Below are 25,853 nucleotides of genomic sequence, written 5' to 3'. Positions count from 1 at the left end.
AGTGTCCAGATGTGTTTGCTAAGTTCGGTAGAGTTTTTGTGCTTGGCGTGGCGGAATGATGCGGTGTGATTTCTGTGTCTTGTTTTGAAGTCGGTTTCTGTGAGTCCGATGTATGTTTCAGAGGTGTTGTTGTCGTTCCGTGTGACGGTGGCTTGATAAACGACTGAGGATTGAAGGCAGTTACCATTGACAATCATGGAGCTTTGTAAACAATTATTTAGGAAAATAAAAACTAAAACTTCGCACTACAGATCTGTTTCGAAAGGGTTAAAAGTCCTCTCTCGTCAGGTGGAAATCCACCTGACGAGAAAGGACCTTTAACCGTTTCGAAACAGATCTGTAGTGTGAAGTTTTAATTTTAATTTTCCTAAATAATTGTTTATATATATATATAAACGAAATTAGGCTACGTAAGATCCATGATAGTGCTCGACAATGAAGGAGCGATTACAGTAGCAAATGGACTACTCAAGTTACGCACATATGCATTTTAACAACAGGCTGTATTATAGAATCCATATGAGCGTAACTTGAGTACATATATATATATATATATATATATATATACATGTATATATATAGTATATATATATACATGTATATATAGAGTACATGTATATATATATATACATACATATATACCCTTTTTTTAGGAAATATAAATTTAGCAACATGTAATATTTTTTATATTACACAGAGGAATCTAAATAATTAAATGAAATACAGCAGCTTCAAATCCAAGAAACGCTGAAGGGTGTAAGGAATATTAAATTTAAGAGAGCCATTGAACAGTGTGTTTGAATTCTAGCTCGACGACATGCGAAAAAGTTGTATCAAGAATTTTGTTTCGTGGAACCTCACGATGGTGATCTGTTATAGCCTTTGTTTAACTATCCTACACTCAAATGAATAAAGGCTGATAGTTTCTAAAGAAACTATTTGGGGTTGCGTCGGTGGGGGTAACGAAATAATTTGAATATATGAACAAAGTTGAAATAGTAAACTGGCCATCGTTATGATTGTAAAAGCTGACGTTTCGAGCGTAGCCCATCGTTGGAGCGAATGGCTAACGCTCCGACGAAGGGCTAATGCTCGAAACGTCAGCTTTTATAATCGTAACGGTGGCCAACTTACCGTTTCAACTTTGTTGATATATTCAAATTATATCCTAAGCTCAATTTCTTGCCCCGAATCATGAGTTACAAAGTTGCAGAAACATTTATTCCGTTCAAATTTAAAACTTCAAGCTTATTAAGAAGGGTTGTGCAAAGGTTTTGTCGTTTGGTGGCTGCTCGAACATATTTCCTAACTAAGCTTGGTAGCGCGAAGAATTTTCATGGGAAAATTTTCAAGTCATCCTAAATTTTCGTGATAATCGGCTGTTCTTTCTATTATGGCTTTACTCTTTTGAGACTATAAAACCGCGAGTCAGAGACACAATTGGATTTGGCTAGACATTTTCATATCAAAATATGCCCTTTAACCTCAGTTCTGTTCGGCTTTCGTAATCCTTTACTGCTGCAGGGTTTATTGCAACTTAGTCGAGACTTAAAAGCGACGACGAGATAACGAAAATTTAGGCCTCTAGTGGCCATCCCCCTTCTCTACCCTGTTTTCTTACCTGAATGCTCCAAAGGAGCTAAGGTTGAAAAGGCTTAAATATATTACTATATCTCAATTATTAGAGATTGATTTGATTTAAGTAAGGTAAATTGTTAACTGTATTCCTCCTGCATGTAAAATGAATACATGTTAGCTTACCCTAATAGAGAGCTGAAGGGTCTATTAAGACTGATGTATGAAAGAGTAATCGGCATGAATTTGTTACTTTGGCGAGAAAGTTTAATTATTGTAAAGCCTTATTGTTACAACCTCCTTGAAATGATGTATTTTTTTCTCCTCATATCTTTATTTTAGAAAGTCAGTGGGATTAAAACTGGGAAGAATAGTCTGTCCAATTTGACTTGCAGTTCTATTAGTTTGATATTTTTATTGAACATGTCTTTTGGCAAGTCCTCCAGCATGTTGTTATGCAAGTACCTGTTAACAATTGACGGTGGTTAGTGTAAGTAACAATTATTCAGCTGCTATATCGATCCAAACACATTTTCATTTAGTGGTTAGAAGTGTTTTGAGTAAGAACCAATCAAATCCGTTTCGTAATATCGCTCTTCGTTCTTCATCCAACCATAATTTATCCAAATACCTCCTTCTCATGAGGGATCCCCGTGAATTTCCTTGATTCGCTTTTTACTAATTACGACTAATTTGTTTTAAGGCTGCCTAGGAAAAGGATAATTTCCTATGATCACTGCAGAATAAAACAGCCTCAAATAGTATTCCATTTCCAACTACTTTAGATCCACAGCAATATCTGAGCTCTAAGCTGATAACGTTTCACATGAACATCATTAATACCCTTCAAGACCAACCGTAACTGCAACTAAAATTGACTCCAGCATGAATGCCACTATCGCGAACACAGAACTTTGTCTTACAAGGGATCTTACTTGTAGGGTTAATAATAAATCGCGACATATGGAACAGCTCTATAAAAATGTAAACGGAACATTTCTGGACTCAAAACTGAGTGCTTCCATTTTTCTCTACAGCATTTTCTTACATTTGCCTATCCGAGGTCTCGGACGATAATGGTTTCATTAAAACTTGGTTGATCATCCACTGACATCTCGCAGAGCGGTTATTTCATATAGTTGTTTATTTTAAGTGCGCATGGATGTTCTCTACTTCGTCTTTGCCTATATGAGGTTGCATTTTATCCTTTCTTGCTTTTTGAAAATCCTACAACAGTCGAATTCCGATAACTCGAACCTTTAAGCAAAATTGAAAAAGGTTCGAGTTATCAGAAGTTGAAGTTATAGGAAATTGAAACAAAGGACCAAAATGTTTTTCCATTCGTACAGTAAGCGCCAAAAATTTGTTCTAAGAAGGACACTAAGCTAAAAATCCGCAGCTACTATATGTAAAACCACCGAAGAAGATGTTTTATAATATCTCCATTTCGCAATTTACAATCCTATAAGGGCACCGGAACAAGCATGATATCCAGCGATATTTCACTGAATCGTCTATGGAAAATACTTAAAAAATCGCTGCTCTGATCTGCTGATATTCCCTACTCTGGATGGATTTGATGCGTACTTTACTTGAAAGCGGTAGGCTCCAAACTTACAAGTAGAGCAGCCGGTTGTTGTTACTGAAAATGCCTGATGGTAATTTCTTCAACTGATTGTTTTGCAACCACCTACCAAAGATAATTAAGAAAGATGTTAATGACCCTGTATTCCTAAATAGGGTAAAGAAAACTGTTATTCTCGAATATTCTTTAGTTGTTCATATTCTACACAAGTTCCTAAAACATACCCTCTAACAAATTTCTTTCGTTTATGTTCCGATGTTTTCTTTTTCGGTGTTCCATGTTAACGCTTGAAAACGATTAATGGGCTGCCCAATAATACATGTAAAGGGTAAAATTGTATTCGGTCTTGTAGTGTAGTCCTCATTATAGGGGATCCTTTTTGTAAACCATATTTTATATGAAAAAGTCATTTCAATAAAGATTACTATTATTATAACGACATCAATTGTCGAGGAGGTTGAGGGTCGGTTACTGACCAAGGCTAAGGGTAGGCCCGTCGAGATAATAACACAAAATGTCTATATTTTTATAAAAAAATTATATATTGAGCAGGTGCAAGTTAAAACGCTATGTTCAGGTTGATATTTACACATATATTCATAATATGAAATCGATAGGCTGTTGAAAATAATTTGTTTAGGACTTCAAGAGAGATGAACAAATGAGAACCGGCAGGTTAGTCTTCTGCTCAGGTGTTATGAAGCAAAACTTGCTTCCTTTATGGTCAGTAATAATTACTCTAAGGTTTTGAACTCTTTAGCGGTGGATGGGTAAGGACAAGAGAAGATAATGGAATATTATTTTTATCTTAGTGAGAAACAATGTCAAAAGAAGTTGTCCACAATGGAATGAAGCGATTGTGTTGAATGAAGCTGATGCTATATTCTATTTCAAAGTATTTGAAATGTTATTCCTCACATATAACTTTCTTCAAACCTATAACTGATGGCATACAACCCCAAAACATCTGCATCAAATTCTCCCAAGCTCAAATTGGAACAACTTTCTAATTTTGGAAATTTCTTGCTAACCCTTACAAATTTAAAAATAAACTTTTTAAAAAGAAACCTTAGAAATGGACGTATTGCATGTTATTTTTCATTTATGTGTGGTCACTCAGTAGATTTCAAGCTGCACGTATCCCAAAGTCTACTTTATCAGAAATATAACCGTTAATGGGTCACCTTCGGTAGATATGACCCTCAACCTCTCTACAAAATATTAAAAAATATCCTGGAAAGTTTTAAAATGTGTACGCTGACGTGATGAGTTTACGCGTACGCGTATTTCAGCAGTAAGCCCTAAAACGTTTTAAACTCATTTGAAATCTAGGGATTGATGAAGATCTTTCTCATTTTAGGAAAAATATACACTATATATATATATATATATACACTATATATACTTGCGATATACACTAGTGACGATGGATGTATGACTGTTGTCTAACAATATGTCTAGAAACGATACTTTCTTATCAATTTCCCTTTCCATTGTGAAACGAATACTAGGGTGCCTGGTGTTGATATAATCAAAGAACTGGAGCGCGTTCTCCCCGCTATTGAACAAACAAAAGGTGTGATCAACATAGGGTCTGTAGAAGAGAACTTCAGAGAATGAATAGTTATCTAGCCAGCTTTTTCATGATGTCCCATAAAGAGGTTTGCAAGCACTGGAGCAAGTGGGGACCCCGTGGCAACCCCATCCATTTGATCATAAAACACACCCTTAAACAAGAAATCAGTCTCAGCTGTTGCGAAAGTAAAAAGCGTTTTTAGGTCAGCGGCGTTTATCTTAAGACCAGGGTTACCTTGATAAATGTATCTGATCGCCAGATCAATGCATTCATCAAGAAGTATACTAGTGAACAAATTCTCAACATCGAAAGTTACCATGCAATTCCCTGAAGTTGATAACTGGTTGATTTCATGTACAAACGAAAACGTGTCGCGGACGTTGTATTCACGCGGGAGATGTGGCTCTAGAAGATTACGAAGGAACTTAGATAAATTGTAATTGTAGGTATCTATTGAAGATACTATGGGTCCATGACAACTAAGACATTTCCTTTGTCAGGCTTCAGTATTACAATGTCCTTGTTCTTCCTCAAATCCTTTAGTATCCTAAACTTCTTTAAGTCCACTGCAGAAGGTTGGTGTGAAGAAAAGTGCGAATGGGCAAGATGAGAAAGGTCTTCGACGGATGTCTTCTCTTGTTTTGAGCGGAATAATCGCACCATGGTCAGAATTCTACTCGACATAAAGCTAAAGGGAGAACTGGTCGTAATTTTCACATAACCTATGAAATCCTTCGATCTGTATGCCTAACGAGGGGCGTTGTGACTTTGACTAATGAAGCGTACTTCCGACTTGCTTACCGACCTAGGTTTCCCTGGCACAGGCCTCCTAGGCGGACTGAGATCTCAAGGATGTCCCTATCTAACTAATAACACCTGTGCTCTGTTCTCACAGGAATAAGTACTTGAGATATTGCATTTTCCAGTAGCCCTAGTAGAACCTGGATGTCGGCCAGTGTTCCTAGGAAGTAAGCCATTGATGTGAAAGCGGCATAGCATGTATGTGGCCTGTGCGAGATCTGCGAATTGAACTACTCCACTAACCCAATCAGACGCTTTCTCACACGTCAGCTTACACTATGGTTTTCAATGGGATTGCGCGAGCGGGGCCGTATGGGTGGGTCATAGATAAATTCATTTCTTTGAGATATGATTTCTTTAACATGCGCCGTGAAAATACGATCCACCTTTTTAAGCCCAAAAATCAGTCCAGGACATAGACAGTGTTGTCTACATCATGACGTCACATTCCAACTTAAGTTAAAAATAAAGCTTAAGCTAGCCCCACATTTTAGTCCAGCATTTTTGTCTCGAATCTTTATGGCCCTTGGAATCCAGTTCCCTTGTTGTAGCACAGAAAGAGCTTGGCGTCAATGTCAGTTTGAATTGCATCGGTTGAAAGGTCTTGAAATGTGTGGGAGAAATCATTTCATTCAACAGTAAACCTCGGTATATGTGCTTTAAATTTATCAAAACAGAAGTCGAGTGTATGTTGGTATAGTCCAAGTGTACGGCCCTTATTTTTGCGACTTCTTGTCTCAGGCCGTTATAGTGTCTTTGTCTCTTCCAGCTACCGATTTTCTAAGCATTCCAAAAGGTCCTTTTGTGTTCCGTGTCAGCTTATGGATGATTATACCTCTTTTTTGAGGACAGTCTGTCGACTGACAAAGAACTGTCTGGCAAAAGCTTATTCAGAAATGAACTTTCGGTTCAATTTAAAATAATATCGAGCAGGACTCTGAGGAAATTCATTCCAAGTGGGTCCGCTCGGCATGCAGTCGCTATACTTTATCGAGTTCGTGAAAACTCAGATCAACAACAAATTATTTCTACCTCAAACGATCTTTTTTGTGGAAATCTAATCGTGAACAAAACTGCCTTTATTTTGTGTAACTAACGAACGCATGCTCTGCAGAAAATTTAAAGTCAAACGCAAAATGAAGCAAATCTATTCCCCAAGGAAGACAGATATATATGTAAACCTCTAATGGCCACCGCTTCCTCTCAAGTCGCTCCCTTTCTCCACTTCGATGCACGACAGCAAATTAATTAGGGTTAGAAGTGTTTGAATAGATTAATATATATGCGAGCTACGTAATAAATCTCAATATTGGTCCGATTTTATTAAAGTAGGTAATTACCGCACAATTGTTAACTACATTCCCCTTACTTGTTAGATAAATTAAAAGCTTAGCCTTTTGCATCGGTGGATGCCAGATCTTCTAAGACTGATATATCAAAAATGTTACATTTTGCCACTTTTTTCACTGTCTAATCATTGTAATACTTTAACTGACACAGCTACCCCATATATTCCTTGGTTATCCCTTCTTGTCCCCCCCTTACAATGCCATTATGATTAAATTTAAGAAACATTTTCTTTTAACGTTTGACTTACAGCTGTACTAGGTTGATATTGTTACTGAATATGTCATTCGGCAAGTACTCCAAATGATTGTGGTCCAAGCGCCTGTCAACAAATGAATCAATTAAGTACTTTTAAGTGGCTAAATATGTTTTGGGAAAGAACCAAGGATACTAAAAAATCATGAAATTTCTATTTTCGGGCGCATCTGTCAGTTCCATAAATTATTTTTGCTTATCGTTCGTGGATATTGTTTAAAACATTCACCGTAAGCCATTGGTCAATCAACTCAAAGAAATCGGTGTCGTCCTGGATTTACTAACATAATGTTTGTTTAAAAAAGAATTGTGCTTGTTCATCACAGCGGAGCATCCTGCTTTATGAGAAGAGCAGAAACCAGACAACCTTATAACGTGATGAAGACAAGCAGTATGCTGTGGTAACGTCATGATTCACATCATTAGTGACCATATCGTGAGACAAGAGCAATACTTTGTTATTATAATGTTTGTACTTTCCAGGATAGCTTTTTCCTAACCATGATTATTACCAAATGCGACCTTGGCTCTTTTTCGAAAGAAGTGAAATTCTATCGAAAAGTATGTACCTTTACTCATCTATGGCTAGAATATTGTCGTGTGGGAAATAAAACTGTCAGTTAGTTTCTCGGGAAAAATCATCTCAGTGAGAGATGGTAATAGCACTTGAAATTAGTTTTCACCCTAGCACACGACCGTGAAAAAATCCTCGTTATATTCCCGACTATTTAAAAACTTATATGATAATTGTAAATATATTATCAGCTGAGAGCTGGGGTTTACTCCAAGCAAATCTGTCAACTAAAAATGCCCTGTTCAATGCTAGTAAGATACGGATTGCTCATACGACCTTTCTCAATACAACAAAATATCTTAGACTAATCCCAAACAGCTGGCAAAACTCGTCATTTAGAAAAAAAAGCAAACAACCAAAAATTAAATATTTGCACCTCAGCTCCCGACAGATATCCGGAGGACCGCTGGGTGGTTATGGCATTACAAGGGCCCTGGAAGAGCGCCTTCAGTGCCTTGTATTGCAATTTCAGGAAAAAATTTTCGTTTTTTCGTTAAAACGGTGTGGGGAAAATAACTCAATATGCCATTCCAACGTTTGATAATGTCAAAAGCTTGCTCCAGCGGTTTTTTGTCGTTAACTCCGATATATGTATTTATTACATCCATTTTGAAAGCACTGGTGGTCCCTGTAATCTGATTGGCTCTAATTGGTGCGATTTATTCCCAAATCGCACCATTTTTCCTCTAAATCGCATAATTTTACGCTGTACTGAGTTTTTGACGCATGATGTCAAAGTCTTTCTGTTTTGCATACAAAATAAGATGTAAACGCGTTTCCGGTTCCACTTTTTATTTAAAAGCCGGCTCAGTACTGCATCAGTAAAATATTTGAATTGACCAAGTCCTGTATTTGGGCGATTTCAAAATGGATGTAATAAAGTGGTAATTGAACCTCGTGTAGTGCAATTTTGGTCTGAAATCATACTTGTGATTTCAAATTGAACTCGCGCTGCGCGCTCGTTCGATTTTGAAATCACGCGTATGATTTCAGCCTAAATTGCACTCCACTCAGTTCAATTACCATTATATATGAGCCTTTCTTTGTTTCACTGGGTTTTCTTTTCCAACAGACCGGTCAGTTTTTATTATTCTTTTTTTTTTTCAAGGAAACTTCATGGAAAAGCATTTAAATGCGAAATTTAGGACTGTAGTGATTGAGAAGGTGGCAAATCAAGGAAACTAGAAAAGGTCTGTGGAAAATTTTAAAGTCGCTGTAAAATTGCTGCTCAGATCTGATGATATTATCGCTGAGGTGGGATGAATTTAATGACGTTTACTTAATGGGTAGCGGCTTCCAAAATTTACAAGTCAGTCAGCTGAGTATTGTTATAAAAAATTTCCGATGGTAATTTCCTCTGCTGGTTGTTTGTACAAAACTACCAGAAATAATTCAAAGTGGTGTTAACAACATTGTTTTCGTGAACTCAGTTCAAGAAATTTGTATGCTCAAATCATTGCACTTTCTCTCATGTTCTGATGTGAGGATATAAAGTATACCGGCTAACAAATTAACATTTTTTAAGAATATACGTTTTCTTTTCGATCTATAAAAAAAAGGCCCGTCGTAGACAAAGTAGGATTACCATGCAGCTATAATCACATCGTCATTTTGTGCACGGTCCTCATTATAGGAAAGGCCATACTGATTGAAGGGAAGGAGAGAGGGTAAGTTATCAAGAAAGTTGCTAAAGGAAAATGTTTGGAATACTTGCACACAATCTCTGTATAGTTTGGTCTAAGATTTTAAACAGTGGGTTCATTCGCAACGGTACAAATATTAAAGGCAAAAAGATACGCCAGGGTGCGTTAGGACTTTCCTCACCCGGATGATCACACTACACGATCACACATCAGTCAATGTCACGGACAGTGACTGAAGTAATCCATTCAGGCATATTTAAGGTGTTCATGTAAAGGTTAGGGGGAGCTAATCATGATCTTTGGGAGCTAAAAGGCTCGGCATTGCTATCGTAGATTTCTTGAAGAGGAGTCCTTTAGTTCACTGCTACCCACATTTCTATCAAAAATCATAACAAAAGTGGCGACTACGGATTTTGTCGTTAACAAGCAGATCGATAAAAAAAGAGTCTCGGCTTACAGAAATTTCAGCTGGGTATAGTTACTGAAGATGCCTTGGGGCAAGTCCCTCAGATTGTTGTTGGTTAAGAACCTATTAAGGAATTGTTAGAAACGTGTAAATTACATGAGAAAGCAGAAAACAGCTAATCGATAACCATTAAGTCATTGTCAAAACGTCCATGAAACCTTAATGTAAAGTGTCTTGTTCCTAGCCTGTACTGCACTTAGGTACTAAAGGAAGATTAACGGCTGGAAAAAGCATGATTTTGATGACGAGCACGTGGTGTTTGACCGTGTCTTGGATCATAGGTTACTCTCTTTAGCCATTACCTCCAGATCTTTTTCCACTTTCTGATACATATGGTAAGAGCAGCACTAGCTATTGACTTATGTAGTGCTTCTCATGAATGGCTTTCCTTTACTTCCTTTGCTATTGAATAATTGTATTACAGTTCAAATTTAGCTGATCGACGAACATATTCCTTGTCAGTCGTCTTCACACAAAGAATGCTGTGTATCCCAGGCCTCAAGATAGTTACATCAATTACTAGTCAATTATTAAACTAATGAAATTTTAAAAAGCAGCGTCGGCAGAGAAACTTGACTAGACTAGAAGAGCTGATGTTTGTCACTTTTATCTTAGTGAAGTAATATAGACGTAATACAGACAATATAGACGTTTTCAAATTAGTGTGTTACAACCTTTGCTCAGTTCAAATTGAGAGTTAGAACTTAAGTAAATTTTAGATTCCTAGTTAGCGAGGTTTAACAGCTTTTTGCACTCTTTCTTTGACCCACGCATGAAAATCCTTCATTCTCTGTTTTGTTATTATACTACACGCTAACAGTTAGATCTGCACTGTTTCTTAGGACAAGCGTGTTACTAGTTCTTGGAGAGGATCAAGTCAAGTGACTAAATACCACATGTAAGCCCTATTTTTGAGCCAGCCCCTCTGAAATTTTTTCAAGATCACACCCGCTCTAGTAGATCTTAGAAGAATCCTGTGTGAAACATCCTGCATATCAATAATCCCCACGAATCGACTGTTCTTAATCGTAAATCATATATTATCCAGGGGTCATCTTGATTGACTTGAGGCCTACAATAGCATGAAAGGGATTCCATTTGGAAAAAGGCTTTTTGTGGGGAAGTAGTCCCGAGATCAATCATTTCTTGGTGTTGATAACTTTTAAATCGTACTCACAATTTTGCCATGGCAAGTGGAAATTTCCATGGAACTGAATTCAGTTGTTTTCCGCTACAATCCACACCCATGAAAGTTTGCTGAAAGACGTCACATTCGCACGGGTCTGGGCACTCTAAAATAAGATAAAAAACATGTAGAGATGATTTGATTGGCACATCAAAGGCTTCAAATTTGAAAGGATTTAGTCACTTGTTTTGGAAACGAAGAACACTTCATTTAAAATAAACATATAGGTAAAATCGCAGTTACTAAAGTTACGCTCGAACACTTCAGTGTAACAGTGTAATTTACCCATACGGAACGAGCATGGTTAAAAAAGTGAATTATAGATCAGAACTTTGATCAGAAACACGAACTTTTTTGCGTGGTTAGAATTGAGTGGATAAAAACCTCACGGAGGTTTACACGATCCGGTTATGAAAAGTAATGATATAGTTCTACGAAGCAATGAGAGCTCACCTTCAACTCTGAGGCTGATGTTCCTTCTAAATATCTCTCCATCGCTTTGTACCTCGCAGCTGTAATTTACGTTGTTTTCCGACGTTATTTTAAGTTTAAATGTTATGCTGGTACTTTTTTGAACAGCGAAACCATCTTCTCTCCATACAATGTATGGAGCCGGCGCACCTTTCACTGGGCACCATAGGTTAGAAGTTCTGTTCAAAAATACAAATTGCGTCTTTGGTGCCTGTTCCAGGGTTGGATTGACTATATTGGGTTTCAGAGGAAAAATAAAAAAAATCGTTAGAATAATTGTGGTATACAGAACAACTTAACCTTAGACACATTATGGGAGGAGAAACAATTTTACTTGCACATCAAAATAAATGTCGTTCTACATTTAATCCTGACACGATTCATGATGCGTTATACAAACCGTATTAACGTAAGACCTCTATATGTCCTTTTGTCTGTCAGTCTGTATTTCCGATTTGAAGCCATTTAACCGTCGGTAATAATCGCTATTACTCAGATATTATACGGAAATATGATCTTAATCCGGACAAAATATTATCCAATCACAATCCAATATTCCATATCCCCTTCTCCGTCTTCTTGTGTCTCTGCCTGTCCGTCTGCATCTCGGACTTAAAGCTATTTAACTTGGTGGCGTAATTACTTCTATGATAAAAAAAAAGGCCTGAACGTATTGAAGGCAAAATAACGTTCAATAATACATATATCTTATTAACCAAGCGCGAGGGCCGTACTGGGAGAATATCGGCCCGAGGTCTTGACAGTACGGACCGAGCGTAGCGAGGTCCGTACAATAAAGACCGAGGGTCGTTATTCTTCCAGTATGGTCCCGAGCAAGCTTGGTTGATAAAAGATTTATTATACGACTGAAGTTCAAAGGGACACAAATGTGGTATCATTCGGGACCACTCGGGACAGTGCCCGGTCCAATACTTAGAGAATATTGGACCGGCAATAAAGCATTTTGATTGGTTGATTTTAGTTATTGGCCCTCTGACTGCCCGAGTCGTGTAATAAATATATGTATATATATATATATATATATAAACGTATCTATATTGAAGGGAAATCCATGCCTGTTTCATTGTGTAATCTGCCAGTATAGAATGCAGCGAAATTATCGGATAAATTCTCGATAAAGTTCAACCGCATGTATCGTCCACTAGATCGCACTACTCCAGTTCTGAAATTGCCACAGAAGACACCAAGAAGATTGGCTGACTGATCACTGCCGTCACGAATCTCAAGATAAGAGCCCCTTAGACATCGTCCCGGACTCCAGCTGCGCATGGTAAAGTTAAGTTCCACATAATGTCCTTGTGGAACTGAGAGAACTTGTTCTTCAGAAAACTCTTGGACTTTTTCCCACTCTCGTGCTTGTCTAGAATTCTCCAACAAACCTGCAATAACTGCATTTAGCCAATTAGTTTGGTTATAACAAAAACATCCAATGGTTATCGTAAAGAAACTCTAAATGGTGTATAAAGACCAAGGGAATTGAAGAATGCGTCATTACACAAAACAAGCGCTTGCATATAAGCCAAGTTCCGTTTTGCGAGCAAAATGACTCAATCTATTAGATGTTAGAGTATTCGAAAAAAACTTAATTACAAATACAATTTACTTTATTTTATACTCCGCATAGGAGAGAGAGAGAAAAGCAGTACTCAAAGATCAACCTTTGCTTGAGCTGGGACAAAACAAATGACAATTCCAAAAAATTAAAGGTAAATTGATTTTAACAAACCCAAACATTCCTCCGCAGCATTCACAGTTAATTGTAATAAAAAGAAAAGGAAAAGGAAAACATAAGCTCAGACGCTTTGTAAAGTATCTTGCTCAATAACGCGATAGACATCAGGGCTGGGGCTCACCAGGCTTAAGGTGTAGCCATTGTAAAAGAGTCTCCGGTTCCGACTGAAAAACTTGCCATCGATTTAGAATTAAGATCGTACATGTAGTTTCCTTTTGAAAAAGGTGTATGCAAGATAATTAAGAATTGGTTTATTACTGACTTTTACGTGTAAGTATATTTCATTGAGATGATTTTGTTGAATTTTAATGAATTTTATTTCACTTGAATTTAATCTCACAAAAATGAAGGCGTCAACAAACCATACAGCAGATCCTTATTTAGACTTCAGATCAGACACTGAGGTCGTCTTGGACATCTTCTTAGAAGTAATGCACCCCATTTCACAAGCCTAGTTTCAGTTGTATTACACACTTATCTTCAAGAGGTTATAGTCTCTAACTCATCTTTCAGCAGATGCTATCTTCGTACATCCTTTAACTCTTCATTGCCCTCCTTCGACGGATATCCCATTTATTTCCCGTTTATTATCTCCATTCCCTTCCTCACCGCCCACCCTACCCATAGAGCCTCCTCTCTCCCTCCATTAGAAAAAAATTATTTCAAATCGCTTAAAACGTTAGGCAATGACTGTAAACATCTGAATTGCTTACAGAAAACAAGAATGAAACTCCACTTGGCCATCGAAGATACCGTCCTAATGGTGTTTGCTAAAGAAATAAAGTTGATATGCTTAATTTTCCTTGATTTTAAACATGTGTATATCCTCTCAGTAAAAGTCAGTTGTTGGTGTTGTAAACGCAAATTTGAAATTTAGTATAATTACAAGTTATATATTATACGCTTTTTATCACCTGGTATGTTAAAAAGCGTACTTTAAATCAATAAATTATTAAATTATTATTATTATCATAGGCCGTGAAGCAGGGAATGGAGGGGGGGGGGGGGGGTGGAGGGGAAGGTTGCTCCCAAAAAAAAATTTTAGCGTTTTGCCTCGGAAAATATCGCTAACGCAACATGAAAACTAGGCAAATATTCAGTTTCGTGACCATTTCACGAATCCTTGTACATGAATCGCGCTTTGAGCTAGACAGTCGAATACAAGGCTGAAAGGTTTTAGACTGTGCCGTTTAGAGCTCGTTCAAGAGTTCTATCCAAGTACACCTTTCAAAATTGTTAGTAAATTTGTCTCCATCATTCCTAAAGCAGTGGGTACCCGTCTCGTCGAGACCTATGATTAGGACTTTGGGTTTCTTTTATTTATCAAAACATCAGAATTATTTGCTCTGGATTTATGGAAAGTTGTGACCGTTTCATCGTTAATTTCAGAGACGTTGTGATCGATTGACTCCCCACGTTCACGATCTTCTTTATTAACACCAGCTTAAGTGTCTTATAGTTAACAGTTAAAGCAGTAGTGATATGTTGGATACTCATCGTTATGTAAAGGTGGGCTACTTATCGTCGGAGCTCCGACGAAGGGCTAACGCTCGAAACGTCAGCTTTTGTAATCGTTACGGTGGCCAATTTACCATTTCAACTTTGTTGATATATCCAGATTTTCTCGATATCTTTTTCCTTGATGAAGTGTTGATATTGTTGAGCGAGTTAACCCTTTCTTTCGTTGAAAAAGGAATGTCGGTAACGTTAAAATACAAGACTTATACAAGAATAACTGAGGAAAAAACTAATATTGGGATAACGTATTTGCTTATCCAAAAGCAGCCCGATGTCATCTATTAACAACTAAAACAACAGCTTGGACATTTGAATTTAAAAATTAATCACCCCATAGCGGATTGAAATGCAAACATTGAGAGAAACTTTCAACGATAAATTACTTATTTTTAATTACAGTCCTCATGACTGACAGATGACTTTTCTGTATTAAGAATTTAAATATAACTTGAATTCGGATCCTGTATTCTTTTTAAGCTTTCAATATTTTGTGATAACAGAGAAAAAATTCGATATATATGTGTCAGTAAATAGCAGCGCGAAAGAGTATCAGAAGAGGATTTTATGTCCGATTAAGAATCGAAAGGAGGAAAACGAAATGAAAAGAAAATATTCAAAGAACAGCTTTTTTTGCGTTGTTTTAACGTGTGGAGTGAGGAAGCCATTTGCGAATTAATTTGAATGCTCTTCTTACCTATTAAGAGAGCAATTTCATACAAACTTCATCTACGTGAAGTCGGCTATTTCTTTTTAAATTTCGAATGAAAATCATTGTTTACTTTTCATTTTGATTAAGAAAGGAAAAACAGGGTTCAAGAGGTAGTTCCTCTCTGTTTTGTTTTGCTTTTTTTTCGCAATTTTTGTCTTTTTTCATTTATATCCTGAGAAAGTGAAAAAAGGAACGATAAATCGTTCCTTTTTTTACTTTCTCAGCCAAAGTATCTCAAAAAATGATTAGAGGCCATTCAAAGTATCTTCATGGGTACAGCTTAATCTGTCAGGTTTACAGTACATTTTTTAATCCATCAATATGCACAATTCTCTCAGTGCTCACTAAAAGACCACTTAACAACGTACCGAGGTAAGAAAACAAAATTAATGTAATCACTGAGCTATTAAGTTAGAATTCAGTTACGAAATGAACCGTTAAAAAAATAATTGTTAATTCATGGCAATCGATAACAAATATTTTTTGATTCAAATGCATTGAGATAAACTTCCATAAGCATATTATATTCCTCATATCAGGCGAAAGCATATTATATTCCTCGCATCAGGCGAAAGCATATTATATTCCTCACATCAGACAAAAGCATATTATATTCCTCATATCAGACAAAAGCATATTATATTCCTCATATCAGGCGAAAGCAAAGCCTGCGAAAAGGAGAACTCTCCACATTCCATACCTTGTTTGGTACTTTACAACCTCTAAACAAATATAACGGTACTTTTTTATTTTTTTTGAAACGCTGAACAAAATCTCAACAGTTGCGCAAATTGAAATATTATATTCGTATCCTGTATTTTTCTTATGAAGCGAAAAGAATGGACAACATGGTATGAATTCTCTTTCTTATCAACAAACTGCCTCTCATTCCGCCTGCACAGTTTTCTATCCTCCGACGCAAAAAAAGAATTTATGATATCTTTAGAATTTTGAAAGACATAAATTGAAATCCTTGCGTTGTAGATTAGTTATCCTTTTATCCACCAATCAGCTGTTATTTTTTTCTTATCTCTTACAAGCTGCCTGCTTCTTGTTTTGTTCTCTGACGTAAGTATTATTTGACTTTTTTATTCGATCAAGTTCATCGTTTTCCAAACCTCTCAACACCATTGTTCTTGACAATATAGCGATGTTAGTGGGGGGAAATGAGATTTTGATGAATTAGATAAAGTTTTATCATGAGTTTATTCAATTTTCACTCATTTTGTGTTGTCCTTGTTTTGACAGCTAGCTAGGCGTGAAATGCACATCTAGAGCATAAGTCACAGATACTGAAAGGAATCAACTTGATTAAACATACTTTGCTGTGGAAAAATATGTTAGAAGCTATGTTGAAGCAGAACACGGAGCATACGTACATAAAGAGGATCGACATATGTACTGATAGTGTAGATATCCAGCAGTAAAAGAAGGAAAGCTCGCCGCCTTTAGATAAAAAGAGCTCGTAATAAAATGATTATGTTATTCATCAATTTCAAAATTCATCCATAATTCCTAAACCGTCCCTACTTGTTCTTATTGGCAACAGAACGGCCATTGCTCTTTAAAGGACAGATGTTTCGATCTCTTCCCTATAATTTTGAAATGCATAAGTCATCTTGTTATATCGTTTATGGTGCGAACGTCGCAAGAAACTATTGAAAGTACTTTATAATTTTTAGATGTAGAAAAGCAGAAGAAATGTTAGTTGCAATTTTGAGGTCTAATCAGTCTCGTTATTCTCAAAGCCAATCAGCTTTAGTTTCTACACATATTGAAGATAGAAGGAGAAATTGCGCTTTGCAATAATTGTTAGATGGCATGTCATCAAAGAAATTACCGAAGAAAAAAAGATTTGTATGCATTATGCGCTATCTATATATTCAGGTAAAAATAATAATAGACTTGGAATATCTTTTTTCCCACAGATAGACTGCTTTAATTTCTTCTTCGTCTGTTGTTTTACAATTTCTTAATGAATGGTAAACTTTTATTTTTAATAACTGTATGTCCGTTACTCTCAGAATATCATTGTTTTATCATTTACAAACTTACTGCTTCATGTCTAATATTCTTTCATTTGACTTTCAAATTTACGTCAAACTTGGAAAAACGCACTAGAAACATGTTTCCTTTTCGGTAAAATTTGCATTTCCATTGTAAAGTATCATCACAAAACACACATTCTTATATGTCGAAGAATTCTGCGGACCCTTTTTTATGTCGATCATTATCCTTAACTTTTACTATTTTTATTGCTGAAAATATACCGGCTCTGGTGAGGAAAAATTTAATTTTCAGAAATAATAAAAAGTGATGAAAGAAATTATTCATGTTTCAGTTATTCCGTGTCTCTTTTTCGCAGAAATTGCGTAATATGCATCATAGGAATAACACGAGAATCACAAACACCAAAGAAAAAAAATGCAAACCATGCAGTTGAATTACAGAATAACTGCGGGAGATAGAATAGTTCGGAATAAATATTGTGATAAATTTATCAAAAGCATCCACATCTGTGCATCCAAAGAAGAATATTTGTCATCATTCATAATAATGCCTATTGCTTTCAAATCTAATTTTTCTGAAGTATAGGGAGCGAGAGGGAATTGAATTAAACTAATACAGAGGAAAATAACTGAAAGTAACAAAGCTCTTATCTTGAGTACCTGAATGTTGATTTTCCTTTTACTCTGTTATAAACTGATCGCATTTATCCGCATAAGCAGAAGAGAATTAATCTATGCAGAGGTAAAGATTTTTACAGCTGGTGTTAATTGTTGTTTTGAATAAATACAAAGCTAAAAGACAAAATTTTTCATCACGTATTTCGTTCCATTTGTTCAAGCCACGCGTCCATCTTAAATAATGAAATTAAATCTTTGTTTAGTTTTCTTCATTTTTTAGTTTATTTTCTTTTTTCATAACTGCTTATCATTTTCATTATCGTATTTGACTTGAGAATTCAAATTATGCTAAATTGTCTGAAACATACATATTTTTTGCCGTTTTTATGAAATATAACTTATTTTATCTATTTATTTATTTCATTGTTGCGTCTGGAGTTTAAAACTACTGATGTCACTCCATGTTACATCAAATGTCACTCAAAAACCAAAACTTGACTTCCGTGGTTGAATGAGTCTGTATTGAAAACGACTTGTCAGTAGAAAATAAATATGTTATTTGCTGGCAGTGAGGTTCTTATAGAAACGAAATGCGATGTACAGACAGCATTTACAAGTCTGAAATCGGAGTTTTCCATCCTACGCTCCATCATTTCTTTCTGCTATTTTTCACAGCCTACGAATGGTCATAAATTGGTTTATTACCGGCGGGGGAGCGTTTTTACCCCCTGAATGGTTCTTAACTAGTAGCCCCGTCATGGGTCATTGTTTGTATAGTATTAAATATATTATCAGTAGTTTCACTAGAAACCTTTGTGGCTTCCCTTGGTGTTGATGTATGGGATCCCATGAAAATGGGTTCCCACTCCACCGATGAGCAAACTCGTGATCAGTGGGTAAAAAAAGGAACCAAGCGTATGCAAGGGTGGGAATGAGTGTGTAAAATGAACATAAAAGTTAGCTGTTAAAATTGAGGGAGCGACTTCTGTAACAACAGCACGCTCCTAAACTCAATTTAAAATTGTAAAAAAATATATGTTATATATTATTAAAATAAAAAAAAATTAATAAATAAATAAATCAGTAAATAAAATCAAAATAAAATAAAATAAAGTTAAGTTAAAATATTATATAAGAGTAACTATTAGAAAGAGGGGGCGAAGCATTTAGGGTTTAGGGTTAAATTGCTAATTTTATATTAGAGTTTTGGTTATAGTTAGGGTTAGAGTTATATTAGGGTTAGGGTTAGTGTTAGTTAGGGTTAGGGTTAGGGTTAGGGTTAGGGTTAGATTAGGTTTAGGGTTAGGGTAAGTGCTAGATTAGGGTTGGGTTAGGGGTAGGGTTCTGGTGGGGTAAAGGTTAGTCATAGGTAAGGGTTTGCTTAGGGTTTGTGGAATGGGGTCTCTGTTTTTGACTGTATGAAGGGAAACGGGGTTATTGAATAGGATAGGAAAAAAGGATTATAGATAAAAATGAAGTATTCTCCTTTTACAACTTTTTGTATGGACAGGAGACTGTAGGAATGGGAAGGATATACGTAGAAGAGGAGCAGTGTTGATCGAGGAGTGGTGAAAGAAAATGTGAAGTGTGTATAAAAGCTGTTTAAAGATGGAGAGAAATGGAAATTAAACCGGCCGGGTGAGGAGAGAAGGATGCATCGTCACCAAGGCTCCTTATGGTTGTGAATCGTCAGGGCAAAGCACAACCGAGCGAGGATGTTTCTAAACTGGTACCAGGTTAATGCCTGACATCCTCGTGCCGAGTCCTTGTTGAAGAAAGCAAGAAAAACTACACAAATATAGTGAGAAATTAGAAAGTGATTGGAACCTATTCCAAAGGAAAAAAAAAAAAAATATATATATATATATATATATATATATATATAGATATATATACAGTTTTGATAATATAGAGGGAGGTAAATACGTATACTAAATAAAGAAAAATTTCAGATTTAATAGAAGAGAAAACTTATGTAAACAAAATTAAAAAAAATTTCGGAGATATTACGGAGGAGAATGTAATGCTCATGTAGAGAAACAAAGAATGCGGTGCTAATACAGAAGAGAATACCTGTGTATATTAAAAGAAAAATAATTAAATGAATAAAAACAAAAAACAAAAATAATAATTTCAAGTGTGTGTACACTGAACGGAAGTGTCACGAAGCGGGAATTAGAATTAAGAGGGGAGGTGTGTTATTATTTATAGGAAGAAAATAAAGATAGATACCTTAAGAAATATGAGAGGGAGCTGCCTTATCCTTAATATCCAAAGGAAAAAATATATTTATAACGAAAAAAGATTCTCGCTACCGGCTCCGTGTCGCGAAATAGCGGAGTTGAAAGATCTTAATCTGGGACGGTCACGTTCGAATGGCGTGATCGTATTGCGTGAGTCTTATGACGTACGGGTAACGCGTGATTGCTCCTGGGAAATTGATGAATAGTGTTCAATCGATCTTCGTCGTAAAAGGGATTTTGACCCTCGAGATGTCTAGAAAATGAATTATTTCTAGAGATAAAGGAGATGACTACGTGCGTTAGCAGAAGGAATTGAATGGAGACGTCGATGTAAGGTTATCGGACGTTGTTGGAAGAGGGCGAGGACCCATTGTTGAGATCTTTCGTTCTAATCTGGCTGTGGAAAGTGATTAACTGTTGGGATGTATCGATCCATCTTCGCAGGCCGTTAAGTTGATTCGTAATAAGCCCGTGAAAGTGATAAATCAGGTCTGATTTTCGCTATTGCTTAAAGAGCGCTATCTACTGCGAGGATCGTGCATCATATGTATCTAATACCGCAGTTCAAAATATATGAACTTCATATATTTCATTGTATCTGATTTATCACTTTCACGGGTTTATTACGAACCAACTTAACGGCCTGCTCACAGTTGGCTTGTTAGCTCAATTGGTAGAGCGCTGCACTAGTATCGCAGAGGTCAGTGGTTCGAATCCCGTACAGGCCTGATTTTTTTCAGGTCTGTTTTTCGCTATCGCATAAATAGCGCTATCTACTGCGAGGATCGTGCATCATATGTAAAAGAACTCACCTTCGAAAACTCGGATAGCCCATTTGACGGATTGTTTGGTTTTCTTCGCTTTTGCTCTTGTAATATGTCGTCTATTGCGGTACTTGACATGTTTTCAAATCTTTACTTGTTGAGTTGCCGCCTCGCTCATTGTTTTCATAACTAACTAACGGGTAGGTCGCACTATTATTGACAGTAGCCTCTAAATCGATGGACGCTAATAGCTCGTTTTCTCTTCGTCTTCTAGGTCGTAAAGGACATCTGGGTCGAATAAAAACCCAGGAGAAAAATTTGGGATTTGGTCCGCCATGTTATAAACTGCCAGATAGCTCCACAGCTTTAACTCCACGTTCTCTTTCAACAATAGAGTGTTTCTGTCTAGGAACTATCGGCAAATGGTTTCCCCGCGGAAATTTGATGTTCGTAAAACATATATTTGCCCGAGAAGCGAAGCATCGAGGGCAAATATGCTAGTTTTAAGAACATCAAATTTTCAAGGGGCAACTATCAGACCGATATTTCCGAGACGTAAGCACTCTATTGTCTTTATTTTTCACCACTAAATTTTGTTCCATGCGCCAGTTGAAAACCCGCTAAATGTAGATCGATCAAATATTTATTCATGCGTACAGCCTGTCACAAATGTCAATAATTCAATAATGTCAATAATTCGCAACCGTATTGTTTACTGTTTACTGTTCACTGTTCACTGTTTTTTCAGTTTTTTCAGGTCTGATTTTCGCTATTGCATAAATAGCGCTATCTACTGCGAGGATCGTGCATCATACGTATTTAATACCGCAGTTCAAAATATATGAACTTCATATATTTATTCTATCTCATTTATCACTTTCACGGGTTTATTACGAACCAACTTAACGGCTTGCTCCCAGTTGGCTTGTTAGCTCAATTGGTAGAGCGCTGCACTAGTATCGCAGAGGTCAGTGGTTCGAGTCCCGTACAGGCCTGATTTTTTTCAGGTCTGATTTTTGCTATTGCATAAATAGCGCTATCTACTGCGAGGATCGTGCATCATTCGTATTTAATACCGCAGTTCAAAATATATGAACTTCATATATTTATTCTATCTCAAAGTTGAATTGGTAAATTGGCCACCGTAACGATTACAAACGCTGACATTTCGAGCGTTAGCCCTTCGTCGGAGCAAATGAGCCCGAAAGGGCTAACGCTTGAAACGTCAGCTTTTGTAATCGTTATGGTGGCCAATTTACCATTTCAACTTTGTTGATATATCCAAATTATCCCTCAAATTTATAGGTATGGACTTGCGATATTGTTTGAAAAAGATTATGAAGGCGAAGTGGAAAGTGAGCATTGACCACCTTATACATAGCAACCGCTAGCTGTTTAGTTCGCCTTTCTTCAAGTCTATCCCTGCCAAGGTCATGTAATAAACAAGAAGATGGCGTCATATAATCAGGATTGGTTATTATACGAGCAGCCCTATTTTGTAGCTTCTGGAGTCTCTCAGATTGGCATTTTCCGATACAACCCCATACTGGGCTACAATAGTGGAAAAAAGGAACAACCAGCGCATTACACATGTTAATTAAGGTGTCACGCGGTACTGCGGCCCGCTTTAGAATTGCCAGGCCAGCTGATACTTTTTTTTAACAATCTGATCAATTTGAGAGTGCCACGTTAAAGTATCATCAATTTCGACGCTAGGTATCTGTACGTTCTGACTCTATCCATATCCTTTATTCTTACATCAGGTTGATGATCTAGATGTGTGATCTTCTATTGAGTAGCAATAATGGAATATTTAGTTTTCTTCACATTAAGACTAAGTTTATATGCTTGGAGCCAAGACTGGATTGTTGTTTAGATCACTGTTCAGCTTTATTTGTAGATCAGTAGGATCATGAGCAGTAAGGGTAAGACAAGTAACATCAGCATACAGTCTTGTTGTTGAGGATAGACCACTCGCGGGAATTTGTATAAATCAAGAATAATATAGGTCCCAGGATGGAACGTTGAGGGACACCACACACAGTGGAGCCATAATCAGAAAGAGAACCATTAACGTAAGTTCTTTGGTTGCGATCAGTTAGATATGATTGAAACCGTTTTAAGCTTATGGAGTCAACCCTATAGAAATTGAGCTATTTAAGTTACTGTGGTATTTCATGATCAACAGTATCGAAAGCTTTTTTGAGATCGAGAAAAAGATCTCCATTTAGTAAGCCATTGTCCATATTAGAAAACCAATCATTGGTTTTATCTAGAAGGTCAGTCAAGGTGGAATGACAAGGTCGAAATCCCGACTGAGCATCGGTAAGTAAATCATGCCTCATTAAAAAATCATACACTGACTGGGTGAAGACTACTCTCTCAATAAGTTTACTGACAATCGGCAAGACAGATAGAGGTCTATAATTATTTGGATTACTTTGATATCATCCTTGTAAATAGGAGTGACTCTGGCTACCTTCCAATCATAAGGAAAAATAGCGGTAGTTAAATATCTATTTATGATGTAGGTCAAGGATGCAAAACTATAAACTCTAATAGAGCACGCCCTTCCAACCAATGACAGCGCGCTTTATATATGAACTTTAATATAAACTCATATCTACTCGCCAAAAAATTGCTCAGCTTATGGAGGATCTGGCCTTAATTACAGCCCTAACTTATGGGATTCCTTGTCACCTTTTCTCTTTTCAATCACCGATCGAGTTAATCGAGTTACGTTCTAGTGTCCGCGCCGATTACTCCAGGAGTGATCCACGAGCTTCAAGCGTTGCGCATGAAAAGTTGCGGAAAGGAGGGGAAGTAGAACCGTGCTATAGCCATCTGCAGCTGAATAAGGGGCTTCACTGTAACGCCATATACTATTGAACAGTTTACAGTTTTATCATTTCTTTTTATTTTTCTTGCTCGACTTTGTTTCAGGCTTGCCAGATTCCTTAGATGCCTTTCTATACAGATAGTACAAAATCATTCCAGCCAGGACCGGCCAAAATCCTATTTGCAGAAGTAACTTTGGATCGAACAGCGACTTCCTCTTAATAGACATGAGCTCGGTTGTAAAAATCAGTACAGAGTTGGCTATGTGTGAATAAAACAAAAATAGGAAAATGTTAGTATTTTCTGTTAATTCAATAACGTACTGTAATATGATAATAGTATCATGATTAGCGTGTAGATTTCGGTATAATTTAACACATACTATGCTAAAACAAGGTCTATGTCTCAAACGCGATCAACTGCTTCCGCCATTGCTTTCTTTTTATCCAAGAACTGCACGCGTAATAAACAATGGGGCTGTGCGGAAATCTTGCCGAGAGAGCAAAAATATAAGGCTTCTTGACCATTCTCTGTCTATGTTATAATGAGAAGATAAGAATTTTTTCCCTTTTTTGCTATTTCCACATACTGAACACATAATTATCCCGTTCGTGGTTGGTCAGTGACAAACTAAAATAAGTTATAGATTGCAATATGAAATTTACGAATTGCACTCGCTCAGAATCAGATAAACAAACAATGCTAAGTTATACAATATTCCGAAAAACACTAACTTCGTTGATCTTCCACAAGTGTTTCATGAAACTACCGAAACAAAGAAAACATGAGCATTTTCCAACCCATGAAAAGTTTTCTAATTAATGTGTACCAAAGAAGTACCAAAGAGAGTTGAAAAGTGAATTTAATGATAAATATGATAAATAATAATAAATAAATGATCCTACAAACTACTTTTCCATTTGGTGATTAACGGCCATTCACGTTTTGAAAAGTTTTAAAATTTCGTTCGCCCAAGTGCAATAAAAAAACTTCCAGAAAAACACTTGTGCCATAAATCAGGACTTGCACACGTGCTCAGGAGATTTTCTGTCCTTATTGACCACCTTATGCCTTCCATGGTCATAAATATAATCAAGATTTACTCACAAGGAATAACATTCTGAATTCCGCGGGCTCCTTACCCTGGGTGAGGAGGGATGATCAATTTTCCTTTTTCTCTGCAAAATAAAAAGAACAGAAGTGTATACTATTGCAAAATAGTCTGAGCACTACTTCTGTAAACTCACTGTAGGGAGCTACAAAACTGAATGGTGACCCAAAAAGGGTTTTTGAACTTATTTGTAGACTATACACAAAAAAAGGAGGGAGAGAAAGTCATCTAAGATAGCAAGGGGCTCTTAGGTCCAAAGTGAGTTTTATTTAACAGCTACCATGTCAATCATATTATCAGTTATGTTTGCAAATAATTTATTTCAAATTAATAGAATGTGAAAATAGTACACACCAGGGGCCACAAATGGGTTCCTGTACCTATCTTCAGGCACATTTTTTTGCACCCAAATTTGTTGCTTATAGAAGTAAATTTTAAGCGGGTATTTTTCTTTCACTTGAGGAAATCCTGCAAAGCCTCACTCTAGAACATGCAAGTCTCCAGAAAAAAGAATATCTTCAATTTTGCTGTTGCTGTTGTTGTTTTAATTACATAGTGTAGTGTATTACCCATTGGCGCATGCGTGCGAGAGTTGTTGTTAGAACACGTTGTCCACCATTAAACTGTTAAGTTAATGTGCGTTGGTTTAATCCGAGTGTTATTGGTTAGATCCGAACCATCCGGGGGGGATACTACAACTGGCGACGAGGAAAACCACTGATTGAAGGATCTATATTGTAGTTTGAGAATGGCTGCCGCAATTATCACTGATTTAGGTGGAATATCTAGCTTCGATCTTCACGGGAATCCT

General features: G+C 36.7%; 1 protein-coding gene across 1 annotated transcript; it reads right to left on the bottom strand.

Moving 5' to 3' along the window:
• Positions 1-1,436: 1,436 nt before the first annotated feature.
• Positions 1,437-12,171, bottom strand: LOC148739830 (uncharacterized). The gene is made up of 6 exons (XM_088749808.1): positions 11,462-12,171; positions 11,000-11,114; positions 9,814-9,885; positions 7,135-7,206; positions 3,194-3,265; positions 1,437-2,040 (listed from the first exon to the last, which is right to left on the bottom strand). Exons 2-6 carry the CDS (start codon positions 11,068-11,070, stop codon positions 1,914-1,916), a joined length of 414 nt encoding a protein of 137 aa, XP_088605934.1. The 5' UTR covers positions 11,071-11,114; positions 11,462-12,171; the 3' UTR covers positions 1,437-1,913.
• Between the last annotated feature and the right edge of the window lie 13,682 nt (positions 12,172-25,853).

Source organism: Stylophora pistillata, chromosome 2, assembly GCF_964205215.1.
Source record: "Stylophora pistillata chromosome 2, jaStyPist1.2, whole genome shotgun sequence".
Classification (NCBI taxonomy): Eukaryota; Metazoa; Cnidaria; class Anthozoa; order Scleractinia; family Pocilloporidae; genus Stylophora; species Stylophora pistillata.
The sequence above is the reverse complement of the archived record's forward strand: the minus strand, read 5'-3'. Positions and strand labels throughout refer to the sequence as shown.

What these genes read in the sequence shown, in the direction of transcription:
- LOC148739830 (XM_088749808.1), bottom strand. Translation starts at nt 11,070, where the DNA reads ATGGGTGTGGATTGTAGCGGAAAACAACTGAATTCAGTTCCATGGAAA. An exon ending in TATACCCAGCTGAAATTTCT is followed by an intron (nt 7,207 to 9,813) that starts GTAAGCCGAGAC and finishes ATTTGTTGACAG; the next exon opens with GCGCTTGGACCACAATCATT. An exon ending in AATATCAACCTAGTACAGCT is followed by an intron (nt 3,266 to 7,134) that starts GTAAGTCAAACG and finishes TATCTTTGGTAG; the next exon opens with GTGGTTGCAAAACAATCAGT.